At 41.4% G+C, this 18,743-nt stretch overlaps 1 protein-coding gene across 2 annotated transcripts in view; it reads left to right on the top strand.

Moving 5' to 3' along the window:
* MAPK4 (mitogen-activated protein kinase 4) overlaps positions 1–6,071 on the top strand; it is a 97,685-nt gene extending 91,614 nt beyond the window's left edge. For both annotated transcript variants that reach the window (XM_026714125.2, XM_087927502.1), the window contains 2 exons: positions 4,104–4,305; positions 5,129–6,071. In XM_026714125.2, the coding sequence (XP_026569910.1) occupies positions 4,104–4,305; positions 5,129–5,816 (890 nt within the window). In that variant the 3' untranslated portion in view covers positions 5,817–6,071. The remainder of the gene's footprint in view (positions 1–4,103; positions 4,306–5,128) is intronic.
* The last annotated feature ends 12,672 nt before the right edge of the window (positions 6,072–18,743 follow it).

The raw sequence follows: 18,743 nt of genomic DNA, 5'->3' as shown, positions 1-18,743 counted from the left end.
TCCATTCCACCCCACTCCTGGGGGAAGGTTACTGCAAAATCCCATTCCCTCCCCACCCCACTGACCTGCTTTCCAGCTCCGTTCTCCTGTGCAGGGCAACAAAAGAAGACCCAGCCAATCAGCTGGGACTTGGGAGGCATAGATGGGGCAGGGCGAGTCAGAGGTGGGATTTGCCAGTTCTCTGAACTACTCAAAATTTCTGCTGCCGGTTGTCCAGAACTGGTCGGAACCTGCTAAATACCACCTCTGATTCTGTGAAGTGAAACTGGTGCTGTAAACTTGATCATATGGTAACTCTGATAGAAAGATCATTTGAAAAAAATGATGTAAAAGAGGATATATATATATGTATGTATGTATGTATGTATGTATGTATATATATATTCTTAAGTTTTCACGGGTACTTACATGTATGGCATTCAGCTTTGTTCGGGTATTTTCCCACATCATTGTAGTTGTGCTTTTAAAGTTGTAGCAACGTTTTGGCAGAATCTCATCTGCCATCATCAGGCTTCTGTGTATATATATGTGTGTACACACACACACACACACACACACACACACACACACACACACACACTATAGAGACCTAGTACAGGTAGATCTTGACTTACAACCACAATTGAGTCCAAAATTTCAGTTTCTATTGAGGCAGTTGTTAAGTGAGTCGTACCCCCCCCTTTTATGACTTTTTTTGCCATGGTTGTTAAGTGAATCTGGCTTCCCCACTGACTTTTCTTGTCCAAAGTTTGCAAATAATGCTCCCGTAACCTTGGGTCATTGCAGCTGTAATAAATATATGGCCCACCTTTTAATGGAAAATCCTACAAGTGTATGTCCCAAAGATGCTTTTTTCAAGAGGCAACTAGACTATCTGGTTTTGCTTTGAAGACCTTTCGCTTCTCATCCAAGAAGCTTCTTCAGCTCTGCTGGAGATTCTCAGTCATCTAGGTCATGGTTGTCTCAAGAGGCAGCTGGGCTTTCTGGTTTTTCTTGGAAGACGTTTCGCTTCTCACCCCACCTCCGAGCTGAAGAAGCTTCCTGGATGAGAAGTGAAACGTCTTCAAAAGAAAAAACAAGTCCAGTTGCCTCTTGAAAAAGCACCTTTGGGACAACCATGACCCGGTTGACTCGAGAATCTCCATAGACATTTACCTAGTGTTTCTATAGGCACACAAACACACACATTTTTAAAGTTGAGCTCAATTTCTGGTGATCTCATGGAGACATCGATGAAGTTATTAAATGGGCTTAAATGCTTGTTTCTGAGGTTTTTTTCATTGCTTCAAACAATGGTTATTTTACAAACCACCTTGAGAAGAGTTTACCTCAAACATCAGTGTGAAACGAATGTCAATAAAGATTTTAAAAATAATGTATGAAAGATCCCTCAGTTGTTTTAAATATGTGCCAGCTTTTTCATTTTGCAAAAAATGAAAGCCAATATTCTGTATAAAGCATTTAAAAAATCAGCAACCCTGAAATATATATTTTTGCCTGCGATCTTAAAAGATTATAATAATCAGAAATCAAAGGCCTATTTTTGATATTTGATCAGTTCTTTAACAATAACAAAGAGTTCCACAGTAAATTCTGAACTTTCACATTCTACCTCTGTCTGCATTTCCAAGTTAAAGTTTTAAAAGTATTTATGTTAACTTAATTGTGTTTTGCTGATGCAAAAGTAAAGGCCAATGAATAAAAGCCTAAGGACTTCTGAGAGTGTCTTGAGACCATGAAGCTCCAATTTCAGAGCCATTTACTCCCCAATTACACTATTAGGAACAACCAAGAGACACTTATGGGAGAGAAAGCCTCACTGAACACAATAAAACTTACTTTTGAGGAAAGCAAGTTTAAGACACTGTCATAGTGTCCAAATACTCATTTCCTTTGCTTCTGGGGTAACTCTTAATTTTAAAAGAACACAGGATTCCTCACTTGTCCAAAAGTCAAATTTCCTATTAAACTTAATTAGAGATCTGCTTTTGAATGAAGAACAAGGAGTTAATGGATTTAGAGAGTAGGGAAAGAGTAAGAGTAAGGAAAAGGATCTTGATGGAAATGTTCAGATTCCATTGTCAAGGCAACAAGGAGTTCTACATTTGCTGAAGTTGAGGACACCCAGATGACATTTGGAAACAGCATAGACCCGTGATGGCGAACCCAGGGGTGGGTTTCTACCGGTTCTGTCCATCTCTGTAGAACCGGTTGCTCCGAAGAGCAGCAGACATAGAACCGGTTCTATGTCTGCTGCTGTTGTGGCCCACCCGCCCACCCGGGCTCTTACTTGACCTTTATTTCCTGGTTTTTCCTGCTTTGCGCAACACAGCTGCAATTGGAAAAGCAGGAAAAAAGGGCTTTTCCAACTGGTGCACACCTGTATGCAGCGATGCTCAGCTGTCCAGGAAGCTCAGCAGGTTGTAAATTGCACTCACACGACTTGCGCATGTGCGTGCGACGCTAATAGGCAGAACCGGTAGTTATACCAGTTGGACCCCATCCCTATGGCATGCATGCCAGAAGTGGCACGCAAGAAGTCGCCCATAAGAGCCCCACTGCACATGCGCGTACACGCCATCGCCCGACAGCTGACTGTCAGGTATCTGGCATGCATGCATGGGGAGGCAGGGGGGCGCGCACAGCCACACAGTGTGCAGGATCATGCATGGCGCATGGGGGATCGCACTTGCATGCACAGAGATGTGCAGTGTGTATGGGGGTCTTGTCCACATGGGTGTGGCCAACTGGGTGGGTGTGGCTGACTGGGTGGGCGTGGCCAGCTTGACACCATTCCCCAAACTGCTCGCATGTTTCCTCTTCGCACTAGGTAGTCTGGGCTGAAGCCATGCTGGCTGGCCCCTTACATTTTCCAGGACAGCCCCACGGGCAGGATCTGACCACATTGCGGGCCAGATTTGGACCGTGGGTCTTGTGTTTGACACCCCTGTCCTAGACAGATACAGGAGGAGGAGCAGTTCCCTCAGATCTGCAGGTTTCTATTATTATAGCCAAGTTCAAGAAAAATTCCAGTGGTGTTGATTTCCTGCTCTGGTCTACCTGGAGGGGCTAACAATTGAGCTTCAAGTTTAATCTGTTGTAGGATTGCAGCAGGGAGTCTGTTTATTGTGCAGATAATATACAAATACTCCTCGACTTAATGATCGTAATTTAGCCCAAAGTTTCTGTTGCTAAGCAAAACAGTCAATAAAGTGAGTTTTATCCCATTCGATGACCTTTCTTGCCATAGTTGTTAAATTAGTAACATGGTTGGTGAGTGAATCTGGCTTCCCCATTGACTTTGCAAATGGCGATCACATGACCTCAGGACACTGCAACCATCATACATACATGCCAGTTGTGCCAAGGGCCTGTCATGCCCCTGTTGGAATCTGATTCCAAGGAGGAGGTCGAGAGCGGGAGTGTGGTTCTGGTGGCTGTGGAGGAAACTGGGGAAGGGCACATTCCAGCTGGGCATTCAGAGGAAGACCCAAGGCCACCCCCTTTTCATCCTAGGGCACTCAGGGAGGAACGGAGAAGGGAGCAACGTGGGTTACGGGGGAGAAAAGGGCCCTGATTCCCTTCATTAGCTGCACCTGGGAAAACAGGATTTAAAAAGGGCGTTTGAGCACAGCACCTTGCTGGAAGCAAAGCGTGCATTATCTTTGTTTGTCAAGTCTTATCTGAGTTCTGGCATCCTCCCAGCTGTGTACGTTTCATTATCTTTTGGAAGTCTGCAATTCCTTATCCCGCCCTGTCTCGTTAATTCCTGCAGCGTGGTTTGTGTTGGTTTTTATTTATAATTTCTATGTACTTTGGGTTCGGACTGAATTTCTTCCCTTTAAAAACTGTTCTTGGGAGAGTTTTTTCTCCAGCCGATGATAACTGGACATTGGGGACCAAGTTGGAGGTATTAAAGGGACTTTACCTACTTTTGTGACTTTGTTGCTTTTGTGCTACGCTCCGGGTCATCACAGGGCCCGAATTTTGATCATGTGACCATAGGGCTGCTGCAATGGTTGTAAGCTGAGGATGACCTGTAATTTACAACCCTGGGCCAGGGTTATGTACTCTTGGTTTGATTATATATCTGCCTCTTGCAGCTATTGACTTTTTGGAAAAGATACTGACATTCAATCCGATGGACCGCTTGACAGCAGAGATGGGGCTTCAGCATCCTTTTATGAGGCCGTACTATTGTCCTGAGGATGAACCGGTTTCTCAGCACCCTTTCCGGATTGAGGATGAGATTGATGACATTTTGTTGATGGAAGCTAATCACAGCCAGATGTCCACCTGGGACAGGTACATATCTTCCCTAGGTTGAAAAAAATTACTCAGAATGTCTGAGAAAAGAATTCTATTCCAAACTTGGTTTGGTTTTTTTTTGCTTTTAAAGTATTAGAATGGAAGGGAATAGAAGAGAACAGAATATAATAGAATTCTTTGTTGGTCAAGTGGCCCCTTTGCAAATCTATGGCAAAGTTAGATAATAAATAAGATTTCAAGAGGTTCATTGGGTTTCTTCTCCCCCTACCATGGGCCATCAAAATGCCATCAAAAAGTGTAAATGATGCAAAACAAAGACAATTATGTAAATATTAAGATAATCTGTAGCATTGCACAATTTTGTTTTGTCGATAAAGGAGAATATTTGTAGCTCAGCATTGAAATGAGGGATCCTTGGTGCTCTCAGAGCTTGGTTGGTTGTTTTCTTGCAGACATTTCATTATCCAAGGTAGGTAATATTAATGATGATTATCTAATTTGGGTAATGAAATGTCTACAAAAAAACAACCAAGTTCAGAGAACACCAAGGACCTCTTATTTTTTTTAATACTTTGACTTCATTCTTGTGGAATTGTATATCTTACTGATTTTTAGTACAGAATGCAAATAAGGCTTGAGAATACAAATTAAATAAGACGAGTCATTTGTTGGTACTATTCCAAGTTTCTGTCATTGTCTAGGACAGGAACATCAGCCAAAGAGGTGCCAAGCTTTGAAATCTTTCAGAAAATAAAACAAAATAAAATGGAAGAAAAAGCTGGTAATGGGAATATTTAACTAATATATATGCAGTGTTTCATTTGTGTCTAACGCTGTAGTTATTTCAAATATAAAACAGATATCAAGTAAGCTTATCCTCGGATTTGGAATGGCGACACGAAAAATGCCACGATTTGGATGAGGTGCAACGGGATCCCCGTGCAGGATCGGAATCTACTGCCGAGGAAGCTCAAGTGGATCCCCGCAAATATTCGCAGAGTAGCTCGGAGAGATTTTTGGAGCAATCGCATTCCTCAATGGACCGAACGTTTGAAGGAGATTCTGGGCACTCGTGTGACTACAAGGTCGGCTCGCCTTCTTACTTAGACAAGTTGCTGTGGAGAGACAACAAGCTCCACCACTATTCCGAACCCAAGCTCATCCTAGACTTGTCCCATTGGAAAAGAGCGTCCATGGCCCCCGCGCCGGAGATAACTCTAGAGGAAGAACCGTCCAACCTTTTTCTTGAGATCGCCCAGTGGGTCACAAGCACCCAGACGGGGCTCGACTGTCCCAACGCTGTCCCGGAGATTCAGGAACGGAGTTTGCCATCCTCTCCCCCGCGTCTCCACAAAGAACCCAAGGAAGCTGACAAGAAAACTGACCCTCAGTTTGACCTGGATGTCTTCATTTCCAGGGCCTTAAAACTTTGCACAAAGCCGGAGGATTTGCCCGATAACAAACTCAAAGACATGAACGGAGCCTGTCTAGCAGAACACCCCAAGGAAATGGTTCAGACAGAAGGGTTTCATAAAGAGAGGTGGTAAATAAAGGGACATAAGTTGGCTTCTATTAGTAGCCATGGTTATTCTCCTCTAAAAATTCAGTTTTAACATGGTACCCACATTATAGTGATAAATCCAGGTTTGAATGCCCATGGATAATCTGATAATTGTCGGAAGGCCTTCAACTTCAACTTAAGCACAATCCAAGGTCTCATTTTTCTATGCCTTGGAAACCAACCTAACAAGTAATCTGGAGGTGTGAATGAAATACTTAGGTTTTTTTTTTAATATATTGCCTTAAACAGTCTTGCCTTTACCTGTGGACGTCAGCTTTCAGTGCAGAAAAATCCTTAAATCTGAAGGATGCTATTCTGTTTGTTCTACATATTTTCCCCCCGCTATGAGAATCTTGCAGTGTTAGAGATCTTCCTATGGAAAACCGGGCATATAATCCATACTGGCCTGGCACCTTTCCTGAAAGCCAGGGGTGGGATTCAACCGGTGTTACTACCGGTTGGGTGATTAATAAAAATCAGGTAAGAGCCTGGATGGGCCAAACAGCAGCAGTCATAGAACCGGTTCTGTGTCTGCTGCTCTTCAGAACTACCGGTTCTATAGAGCAGGGCAGAACCAGTAGCATCCCAACCCTGCTGAAAGCCCAAAGATTATTTCTTGCTTCTGTTCATCCTTATTTGCAAAGCTGGGCAGAATTCATTAGCTATCTATAACCAAGCAACCTCCAAGTTTGCTGCCCTCCCAAAGCTCAGAATTCCCACCCAACGCACCTTTGGAAAAATCTATGTAGATTGCCACCACAACTCATGCAGGAAGTCCCAGACTGAGAAATGCCAAATTACAGAATGAAACATTGGCTTAGAGCAGGAGTGTCAAACTCAATTTCATTGAGAGCCGCATCAGGGTGGGCGTGGCCGGGGATGGGCGTGACACGGGACCTGTGTCAGGGGCACCTGTGGTGGCCAAGTGCTAAGGGAGGACTTCCCTGAATTCCTCACTCTCATAATCTTCCTTCCTTCCTTCCTTCCTTCCTTCCTTCCTTCCTTCCTTCCTTCCTTCCTTCCTTCCTCCCTTTCCTTCTTCCTTTTCTTCTTTTTCCTTCCCCTTTCCTTCTCCTTTCTTCTTCCTTCCCGTCTTTTCTTCTTTTTCCTTCCTTGCTCTCTTCCCATCTTTCCTTCCTTTTCTTTCTCTTTCCCTTTCTCCTTTCCTGTCCCCTCTTGCATGCTCAAAGGCAACAGGGGGAAACATTTCTCCTTTTGTTTTTACTTTGTTTTGATAGTCCTCTGCTAGCAAAAATGGAGTCTGGGGGGGGCCGTGTGTGGCCCTCCTGTGCCCCGTTTTTGGCTGTGGCAGCCCCCTTTGCCAATGAAAATAGGGTGTGGGGGTGGGCTGCACGTCACCCCCCCTAAGCTCCATTGTCGCTGGTAGAGGCACTGAAGGCTGGTCCTTTGCTGTTTCCAGAGCAGTTTTGCAGGCCAGATCTAAGCACCCCGCAGCCTGGATGTGACCCACGGGCCTTAAGTTTGACACCCCTGGCTTAGAGGCATGACCTTACCAATTAATTGGTCGATGGCTCATCGGGGAGCCGCAGTGAGAAGTTTTGCCATACAGGTAGTCCTCGACTTACAACAGTTCATTTAAAGACTGTTTGAAGTTACAATGGCAGTGGGGAAAAATGACTTCTAATTGTTTTTCACACTTTGGACTATTGCAGCATCCACCCCCATGGTTATGTGATCCATATTTGGATGCTTGGCAACTGTCTCATATTTTTGGGTTTTGCTGCATACTGCTGGCTCATATTGGTTGTCCACTAAGACTCCAAGATCCCTCTCCCAGTTATACTACTATTAAACCTGGTTTCACCCAGTCTATAGTGGGTAAAACGATGAGGACGGAAGACCGAGAATGCCTCTGCATGTATATGAGAGAGAAGGGTGAATGTGTATGAGAGAGAGAAGTTACACATTTGGTGAGTGCACATCCATCGTTTCTTTGACTTGGCTTTTTTTAGTTTGTGGTATATTTTGTAAAAAAAAAAAAAAAAAAAAAAGCCCACCTATCCTTCCTTGTGTCGTATCTTCCTTTTCTTGCATTTTCTTGGCCATTCTTACATTAGAAGAGGTCAGGGGGCAACCTTCGCCAACCATTTTGTGACGTTTTTGAGTCCCATGGTTTTTTTCTCGTAATTCCAGATGCAACTGCCATCTATAGAAGGCTGCTGTTTCCCATTTGTGTGAAATCCTTAATTTAAAATGCCATCTGGCAACTTGATAACTAGTGGACATTGCAAGTTGATTATTATTACCCTGGCTAAAAGTTCATCAAAACTAGGTTGAAGGTTTTTGGAGTGTCAATACAGGCAGATAGCAATAGGTGAATTCTAAATTTCAATGCTCAGTTGCACGACGTTTTGAATTTGTCTGGAGGCTGGTTTCGATACATCCAGAAAGTGTTTGATGTCTCACTTTGTGAGAATTAGGCAAAGAGTTTGAATGTTAGAGATAGTCAAGTCCAATGTTTCTCAATTTTGATGACTTAAGATGGGTGGACTTCAACTCACAGAATTCCCTAGCCAGCTGGGGGATTCTGAGAATTGAAGTCCATCCATCTTAAAGTCATCATGGTTGAGAAATACTGATCTAATTGAAAAATCAATGTTCTGAAACAGAAATACGTTTTGCACTGAGGCTGGTGGCTATCTATCTGGCACACATTTTAAGAAGTACGTTCATAACAATTTCCCAGAATTCTTCAAATCTGAACTTAAGTCCTTTTGCTACAATTGTTTTAACACTGAGGTGTTATTACGAGGTAAAAGAATCAATTCGATTTTAAAAGAAACTCACATACTTAAGCATACAATGAATCTTGTTTCATTCACATTTCTGCGCACCTTATTAATTGGTTGAGTTCAATGCATATATTGGAAAAAGTTGTTTACTTAGAGTTAACCACTTGATGATTTATTTTACAAAATATTGAAAACCTGTAAATAGTATGCACTTTGCTTTAAAAAAAAAAAAGCTTACTTGCATCTTTTTGAAAATTGATTTAATGTCTTCTGCTCAAATAAAAAAATGTAGCTTGCTGATTATTTAGCTTTTAAAGCACACAGATATTACTTCTGCTGGATGCATAGCTGAGGAAATACCTTTTCGCAGTAATGTTCAAAATATGGTATGATTTCAAGCATCATTGGAGCAGTAACAGAAAGGAATAATATATTTTGTTTGTACTGTGACTTTTTTTTAATACTGTGGAAGAGACATGGACTCTATCCAGAACATTCTTTCTTTTAAAAGAAAGGAAGGGGAAAAAATTGTTTTTGGTTATGAGAAAGGAGGAATGTGTATAAATGAAGGAAAATTAAAAAGAAAGAATGGTTTCAATATTAATATTAATATTAATAACCAATATTAATAACCAATGTTTCTAGCATCAGCCATTTTCTAATATAGTTTTAGCTTTGTGGCCTGGGTTATAAGAGCATGCAGTATTTATTGGATCAGAATGAAAACATTGTTCTTTGCATGTCTGTAGAGATTCTCAGTCATCCAGGCCATGGTTGTCCCAAAGGTGCTTTTTCAAAAAGAAACTGTTTTTTCCTGGAAGACATTTTGCTTCTTATCCAAGAAGCTTCTTCGGTTCTGACTGAATGGTGGAGAATGGAAGCAGTCCATCTGCAGAAGAGCCATGATAGCGCAATGGTTAGAATGCAGTATTGCTGGCTAACTCACTGTTCACAGCCAGGAGTTCGATTCCTTATCTGTGGTATATGCTATAGAGTAGGAGTTTGGCTAGATGACCTTGAAGGTTCCTTCCGACTCTTGCTACTACAGATAGCCCTCGACTTACAACAGTTCATTTAGTGACCATTCAAACTTACAACGGCATTGAAAACGGCGACAGGTATGACCATTTTTCAGAGTTACAACCTTTGCAGGATCCCCGTAGCCACATGATCAAAATTCAGACACTTGGCAAGTGACTCATACTTATGACTTATGGTTGCAGAGTCATGTGATCCACCATTTGTGATCTTCTAACAAGCAAAAGCATGGCGTAAAATGGAACAAATTTTACTTAGCAACTATCTCTGTGGTTAGCCATGATGGTGCAGTGGTTAGAATGCAGTACTGCAGGCTATGTCTGCCGACTGCTGGCTGCCAACTGCTGGCTGCAGTTCGGCAGATCGAATCTCACCGGGCTCAAGGTTGACTCAGCCTTCCATCCGTCTGAGGTGGGTACAATGAGGACCCAGATTTTTGGGGGGGCAAGAGGCTGACACTGTAAGCCGCTTAGAGAAGGCTGTAAAAGCACCGTGAAGCAGTATATAAGTCTAAGTGCTGTTGCTATTTGAAAGGCAAAGGTCACTCTTTTGAAGATAGCAAAGTCCTCATTTAGGACAGAGAGGATTGCTAGTTTGAAAGAGGAGGTCAAAGAGGGCCATCTATGTCCAAATTGAACAGCTCTCTCTCAACAGAGGTTGGAGGGATACAACACCGCCCCCCCCAATCTCCTGTTTACGACACAGTCCTTTCTACAGTTCCAAGAAGGTTCCAGACCCATTTGCACTCTTCAGATGATCTTGAAGGCACAGATAAACCTCCAAGTGGCCTCAGTGACTCTCGGGAAGAGTGCTAATAACCAGATGACTGTAAGGAATATAAATCTTTCCATCCTCCACCATCCAGTCAGAACTGAAGAAACTTCTTGGATAAGAAGCGAAACTTGTTCAAGCAAAAACTTAGAAAGTTCAGTTGCCTCTAAGTTCAATTTTTGACCTTTGGGTCAGCCATTCTTTGCAGCTCAACTGCATGTTCAGAAAATACATACATACATACATACATACATACATACATACGTAGGTCTAGGTGTATTTGGGTCTTTTCCCATGTAAGATTAAGAGTATCTTGGTGACGTTTCGGCGAGGTCCCACTTGCCATCCTCAGGCTGGTGCTTTCGGCTTCGCACAAGCATCTTCAGGCTTGTGTCTTCGGCTCTGTGCTTCTCTGAGAAGCACAGAGCCGAAGACACAAGCCTGAAGATGATGAATGAGACTTCATCGAAACGTTGCCTAGATACTTCCAATCTTATGCGGGAGAAAACCTGAATAACCAAAGATCCACATACTAATACCCGGGAGAACCTCAGAATATATATCTCTCATATATATATATATATCTCTCTCTCATATATATATATATATATATATATATATATATATATATATATATATGTGTGTGTGTGTGTGTGTGTGTGTGTGTGTGTGTGTGTGTGTGTGTGTGTGTGTGTGTGTGTATATTATATATATATTTTCTGAGGTTCTTGCGGGTATTTGTATGTGGATCTTTGGTTGTTCGGGTTTTCTCCCGCGTAAGATTCGAAGTATCTAGGCAACGTTTCGATGAAGTCTCATTCATCATCTTCAGGCTTCTGTCTTCGGCTCTTGCTTCTCTATATGAGATGCAATTGCTGGGAAAAAAGATACAGATTTACAGAAGTCAGGACATTCTCTCTGATTTGCATTGCTAGCTTTAAGTAGAGATGACTCAGAGGAAACTGTTGAGGAAATATGCAGAATGTTTTCAGGTATTTAGACATGGTCTAAAAAGAGCAAAATGAAAAACACAAATCTGGAACAAATGTTCGGAAGTATTAATATACCTCAATCATTGCATAAAAATGTAATAAAAAAACCCCTGTCTTGAACCTATTTCAAAGTTTGATAAAATGGTCGCAGGGTCCGTCCGTTTATAATTTCCTTTGCTTTGACAATTTGTCTAAGCGTGAAGAATGTATTAACCAAATTAACTCTATGCATGTATTGCTATGGAGGACCTCAAATCTGGAGCAGGTGGTTCTTGGCCATCTTACAAGCACCTTGAGGCTTCCTTCTGCTGGGCAGCCTTCAATTATGTTATTACTGCAACATCTACCTTTGCTTATATTGTGGGAGTATTCCAACACATCTAGAAGGTGCTAAATTGTAGATTGGCTGACAAGTCTAAAGCTTCCTCCAAGCTTCCAGAATTGAACCGAATTTATTTGGGCTATCTTTAATCACTGTAATTGCTATTCCACACTATAGGCAGGGGTGGGATTCTACCAGTTCACACCTATTCGCTAGAACTGGTTGTTAACATTCTAAGCAGTTCGGAGAACCGGTTGTTAGAAGAAACTACTGGCCTAATCCTGTAAGGAAGGCAGGAAGGAAACATTCTGGTGTTGCTTACAGAAACTGCCTCTCCGTTAACCCTTATTACATTCTTGGCAGGACTAGATTTCCTGTCTCAGGAACCTCTCTGGAGTATTTTTTCCCTCCTTTGCTGGTACTTTGCTTGTGTGGAGTGACCATTCAAAGTTACAATGGCACTGAAAAAAGTGACTTCTGACCATTTTTCACACTTACGACTGTTGCAGCATCCCCACAGTCATGAGAGGTCAGGCGAGGAGATGCGTGCCTCAATGTGAGTGATATTGAGTTGGCCACATCCAGCCAATAACATGCCCACCAAGCCATGTCCACCCAGTCACATGACCACTAAGCCACTCCCACCACCTAAGCCATGCCCACAGAACTGGTTGCTAAATATTTTGAATCCCACCCGACTATAGATAGTCCTCGACTTACAACAGTTCATTTAGTGACTGATGTTAAAATGGCACCAGTAACAGTGACTTATGACTATTTTTCACACTTACGCCCAATACAGCAGCCCCGTGGTCACAAGATCAAAATTCAGATGCTTGGCAACTGACTCATATTTATGACCGTTTGCTGTGTCCCGGGGACATGGGATCCCCTTTGGCAACCTTCTGGCAAGCCAAGTCAATGGGGAAGCCAGATTCGCTTAACAACTTAGCAATTGCAGTGATCTACTTTACAACTTAAAATGGGGGAAAATTCACTTAACAAACGTCTTGCCTAGCAACAGAAATTTTTGGCTCCATTGGGATCGTAAGTGGAGGACTACCTATACCCTGTTTCTTTAAAAAAATGAAATAAAAACAAAATTCACTTTTTTTTTGTAGAAAGGTGTTCTCAGTTTATTTTGTTATGGTGGATAGCTTGATATGTTGATGGCCTAAGTTGAAGATGAGTGAATATCCTCCACTCTCATTTGCCTTCAAACAGGTTTGATGACTGCTCTATGCATCTCTTCTCTGGCTTATGTACTGAAAAAGACAGACTGAGAAAAAAGCATCTCCAAAGACAAAAGTTGTCCAGGATTTTTTTTTTTTCTAAGACCAATTCAGATGATACATGTATTTACGGTGAGCACTTGAATTCCCCCTGGATGTGTTATGTACCTCTCTATTACATTTTGTAATCATAGTTGAATCCTGGAAAAAATAACCCCCACAATAAATCAGACATAAAGCTATCATAAAGTTGTGGGCATTTAATATGAGTAAGTGAAACTTCTTTGTACAAATCAAATATATATGTTCTTAAATTAAAATATTATTGTAAATACAATCTTTGCATCAACCTCACTACCTTAAATCTTTTATATTGATTTCTAACCAAGTTCTGGAAAGAAGACAAGAAATCAGTTATATGTTAGCACTTTACAGAAGTTTCTGCCTGCTTACAGTACAGTTCCTGCTAGATAATCTGTGATCCCCCGAGTCATCTTTTCTGAACTATTTCCTTACTCGAGGAGAGAGACAGAATGACTTACAGGCAAGCAAATAAGCAGTGGGAGCTATGAGCAACTTCCGATTTCCTGCTGGCTTCCCCATTGATTTTCCTTGCAGGAAGCTGGCAGGGAGCATTCGATATGATGAAATAGCACTGAAGCAACCACACTTTTGCCAAATGTCATTCCCATCACAATCCTGAGTTCCAGATTTTGGATGCATTCTGTACGTTAGGCCATTTGAGGGATGTTGAATCAAAAATGGTCGCTCTATGATGCACTGTTTTGCCCAATTGAAGGTTATAAACAGTCAGAGTTCTTAGTGGTGTGTAGATTGCAACACATTGCATTTTGCAAAAATTAAAGGTAATGCATTGTATATACAGTCATATAACGTGGATGGGTCCATGAGTTCAAATTTCCAGTAGAAGATTTGAATTCTGTACACATAACAATCTGCGATATACATGCAGTGAGTTCCATATAGAACAAAACTGATTGCAAACTGCCTTTTGCTAGTCATTTTATAACAGAGTTCATATTACAGCACAGCACGTTTGGTATCATTATTGATTTATTTTGATTTATTGGCCATGAAACGCCAATGCACTCAGGGCAGCCCACAAAACAAAACAGATATTAAAACAGGTAAAAATATTAAATCAATTGGGAGTGAAACTAAATTGTTCTAATCACAAAATCTACAAACAAAAACTCTTTTATTTACCAGTATTATAATTAGGACCCAGTTAGCTCCTAAAGCTGATGTATTATACATAGTAACCTTGGTGCACATTGCACAAGTTCATGAGCTCAATTTCCATTTGAAATTTATAATATGAGCTATGTACAAGTTCTCTATAGAACAAAACTGCTTATATACTGCCTTCTGCTGGTCAACATGCAACATAATTTATGTAGCAAGATACTTCATTGGGGAAAAGGGAAGCAACCTTGAAAGTTCACTACTGTACTTGCTGATTTTACATTATTCAAATGTAAAAGATTGCATAGGCAGGAGGTATATATTTGGCTGGAGGAAAGTTACTTGTAGTTGGGTTGGGTGTGATCAAAAGTTGATCATACCCAGGGATGGGATCCTACCGGTTCGGTCCGGTTCTATAGAACCAGCAGCTCCGAAGAGCAGCTGACACCAAACCGGTTCACTGGGACAAGGTTTTGGTCTGCTGTTTGGCCCACCTGCCCACCAGGGCTCTAGGCTGTCCTTTAGTGGCTGCGTTTTCCTCCTCAGCTGCTTTGCGCAGCACAACTGAGTGCCGCTCGTCATCTGGAGAAAGTAAATGCTTGGCAGAGCTGGTAGTGCGCATGCACATGCAGCATGCATTTGACGCGCATGCATGAGCTCCCTGAACCGGGTGTTATGCCAGTCGGATCTCACCTCTGATCATACCCAACCTAGCTGTGCTGATGAAGTGAATATTCAACTTACAAGCACAATTGAGCCCAAAATGTGTGTTGCTAAGCAAGATAGTTAAGTGAGTTTTGCCCCACTTTTCTGTCAGTTGTTAAGTGAATAACTGGAGTTGTTCGGTTAGTTACATGGTTGTTAAATGAATCTGGCTTCCCCACTGACTTTGCTTGTCAGAAGGTCGCAAAAAGGGATCCCATGATCCCATGGGACAATGCCTTGGGACAATGCAACCATCACAAATATGAGTTAGTTGCCAAGTGTCTGAATTTTGATCACATGCCCATAGGGATGCTGCAGTGATCATAAGTGTGAAAAAGGGTCATAAATCATTTTTATCAGTGCCGTTGTAACTTTGAACGGTCACTAAACCAATGGTTATAAGTTGAGGACTACCTGTATTACACACTATGATAATCGATTAGCTTCCCAACGTAGCATCTTCCATTTGGGTTGGCCAAGAAGACTAGGCATTGTGTGAATTGAAATCCAGCACATTTGGAGAACACATTTGCAGCTCTAAACTATTTGCACCTTCATCTTTGATTTTGTTATGATCACTAACACAAGCAGTAACTGATTGACAAACCATACTCAACGAGTAGTCCTTAATGGGTCTAAGTCTACATGGAGGGAAGTAAGCAATGGGGTGCCACAAGGTTCCGTCTTAGGTCCAGGACTCTTCAATAACTTCATTAATGACTTAGATGAGGGAATAGAAGGGGAACTTAACAAATTTGGAGATGATACTAAGCTGGCAGGAATAGCTAACACCCAAGAAGATAGGCTCAAGATCCAGATGGATTTTGACAGATTAGAACACTGGGTCATATTTAATAAAATGAAATTCAATGTAGAGAAAAGTAAAGTCCTACACTTAGGCAAGAAAAATCAAAAGTACCCTGTTTCTCCAACAATACGGCCTCCCCCAATAGGAAGTCCCAGCATGTTTTATAGGCATGAAATGAAATTAAGCCCCTCCCCCCAAATTAAGGCCTATATTAAAACATGAGAAATGCGGGGAATGGTGGGGGGGCTTACCGTTAGGAAGTACTTTTGTTGCACACCCGGATATGGTGCTGCCTGAGTTAACCCCGATACGAAGTACCCCACCAACGCCGAGGCCAACATCCAAGCCATCGCCACCCGCCTGCCCGAAGATGCAAGAGAGGGGAAATTAAGTCACCCCCGAAAAGACAGCCTAGCCATTTTTTCGGGGCTCAAAAAAAAATAAGACCCAGTTTTATTATATGAGAAACACGGTACATATATAGACTGGGTGAAACCAGGCTCAAAAGCAGTAACTGTGACAGGGATCTTGGAGTTTTAGTGGACAACCAGCTAAATATGAGCCAGCAGTGTGCAGCTGCTGCCAAAAAAGCTAATGCAATCCTAAGTTGTATTAACTGAGGGATATAATCAAGATCAAGGGAGGTACTAATACCACTCTATAAAACCTTAGTAAGACCACGCCTAGAGTACTGTTTCCAGTTTTGTTCACCACATTACAAAAAAGATGTTGAGACTCTAGAAAAAGTGCAGAGAAGAGCAACCAGGATGATTAAGGGACTGGAGACTGAAACATATGAAGAACATTGCAGGTTGCAGGAACTGGGCTTGGCTAGTCTAGTGAAGAGAAGGACCAGGGGAGACAGGAGAACAGTCTTCCAATATTTGAGGGGCTGCCACAGAGAGGAAGGGGGTCAATATATTTTCTAAAGCACCTGAAGTCCAGACAAGGAATAATGGATGGAAACTGAACAAGGAGAGATTCAACCTGGAAATAAGGAGAAACTTTCTGACACGGAGAACAATCAACCCATGGAACAGAAGTTGCCTTCGGAAGTTGTGGGAGCACCATCACTTGAGACTTTCAAGAAGAGATTGGACTGCCATTTGTTAGAAATGGTGTAACGTCTCCCGCCTGGGTGGGCGGTTGGACTAGATGACCTATAAGGTCCCTTCCAACACTGATTGTGTATCATCTGTTATCAGTAGGAGATAGGACTTGACTATTATCTATGAATATTGTGAAAGAGACAATGATAGCATGGGCAAAAAACTTTGGCTGCACAATAGAACTAGACAAACGGCAGAAGTTGTGGGATAGGAATTATAAACTGACAATGTCAACTGCATACAAAGGAAATTTCTACAAGTTGTTTTATAGATGGCACCTAACACTGGCAAGGTTGGCAAAGTTGTTTCAAGACAAATCAGCTAAATGTTGGAAATGCCACCAGATACAGTCATATTATCATATGTGATGGACATGTGTAAAGGCAAAATAACATTGGACAAAAATATAAATGTGGTTGGAAAAGATGAGAATGCAGCATTTTGATTTAAAACCAGAAATATTTTTGTTGAGAATGTTGCCCGATACCTACAGTAAAGGAAATGCATATTTAATTATACATGTATTAACTTCCACTAGAATTGTATTTGCACAAAATTGAAAATGTGATGAGATCCCTACAGATCAGAATGTGATTAGGAAAATATTAGAATGTGCAGAAATGAATAGATTAATGCTTGCTATAAAGGAGAAGGAACAATGCATACTGTGTGACATGGGAGTTATTTTATGGATGGTTGGAGAAGCCTCTTCAGCTCTGAAGCAATCTCTGAAGAGCTGATGAAGCTTCTTGTTTGAGAAGTGAAATGTCTTCAAAGAAAAAACAGAAAGTCCAGTTGCCTCTTGAAAAAAAAGCACTTTTGGGACGACTATCGCATCTCAGAATTCTGTATTTCACAATGTACAACTGGCATCTAGCCTGATGCCTTAATCACTACACACATCTCTACACACACACACACACACACACAATTTATTCAAAGACCCTTACAAGTTCATCCTTCCAACACGTGCCATGTCGCACATTTATGTAGCATTCTGCACCATTGGTTCTTTTCACTGTTTTTCTAGCAGACAGTGGTTTGCAAGATGGAGAATGGACCACTTTTACATACATTGACGCTCGTGCTCAAAACGGGTTGCACGGCAACACCGTTTGCCATCTTGCTGATCACAACTAAAACTAGATTAAAAAGAGCACCATTAAATAAGAGTATAATCAACCATGAAGCTTGTTTTTCACGTTTTGTCTTGAGTCTTAGCACCAGAGGGCAGGACAAGAAACAATGGATGGGAACTGATCAAAGAGAGAAGCCATCTGGAACTAAGGAGAAACTTTCCTAACATTGAGGACAATTAACCAGTGGAACGTCTTGCCTTCAGAAGTTGTAGGGGCTCCAACACTGGAGGTTTTTAAGAGTCTATACCAGTGGTGTCAAACTCATGTGACGTATCGGGCCTTTTCCCCCCTTCGCTAAACTGGGAGAGGGCGTGGGCCAGCACGTGATGCATTTGGCCCTCAGGCCACGTGGGTGACACCCCTTCACTTATCTAAAATGGTATAGGTTCTCCTGCTTGAATAGAGGGCTCGACTAGATGACCTCCAAGGACCCTTCCAGCTGTATTCGGTTCTGTTGTTCTGTTCTATTCTACTCTATTTTCTATTTTATTCTATTCTCTATTCTATTCTATTTTCCATTCTATTCTATTTTCCATTCTATTTTCTATTCTATACTCTATTCCATTCTTTCTATTTTCTATTCTATTCTATTTTCCATTGTACTCTATTTTCATTCTATTTTCTATTTTATTTTATTTTCTATTCTATTCATTCTATTCTCTATTCTATTCTATTTTCCATTCTATTTTCTATTCTATTCTATTTTCTATTCTATTCTATTTTCATTCTACTTTCTATTTTATTTTCTATTCTATTTTCTATTCTATTCTATTTTCATTCTATTTTCTATTCTATTTTCCATTCTATTCTATTTTCATTCTATTTTCTATTTTATTTT

The sequence above is a fragment of the Pseudonaja textilis genome, chromosome 2, assembly GCF_049901715.1.
Source record: "Pseudonaja textilis isolate UNSWEBS1 chromosome 2, rPseTex1.2, whole genome shotgun sequence".
Taxonomy (NCBI): domain Eukaryota; kingdom Metazoa; phylum Chordata; class Lepidosauria; order Squamata; family Elapidae; genus Pseudonaja; species Pseudonaja textilis.
The sequence above is the reverse complement of the archived record's forward strand: the minus strand, read 5'-3'. Positions and strand labels throughout refer to the sequence as shown.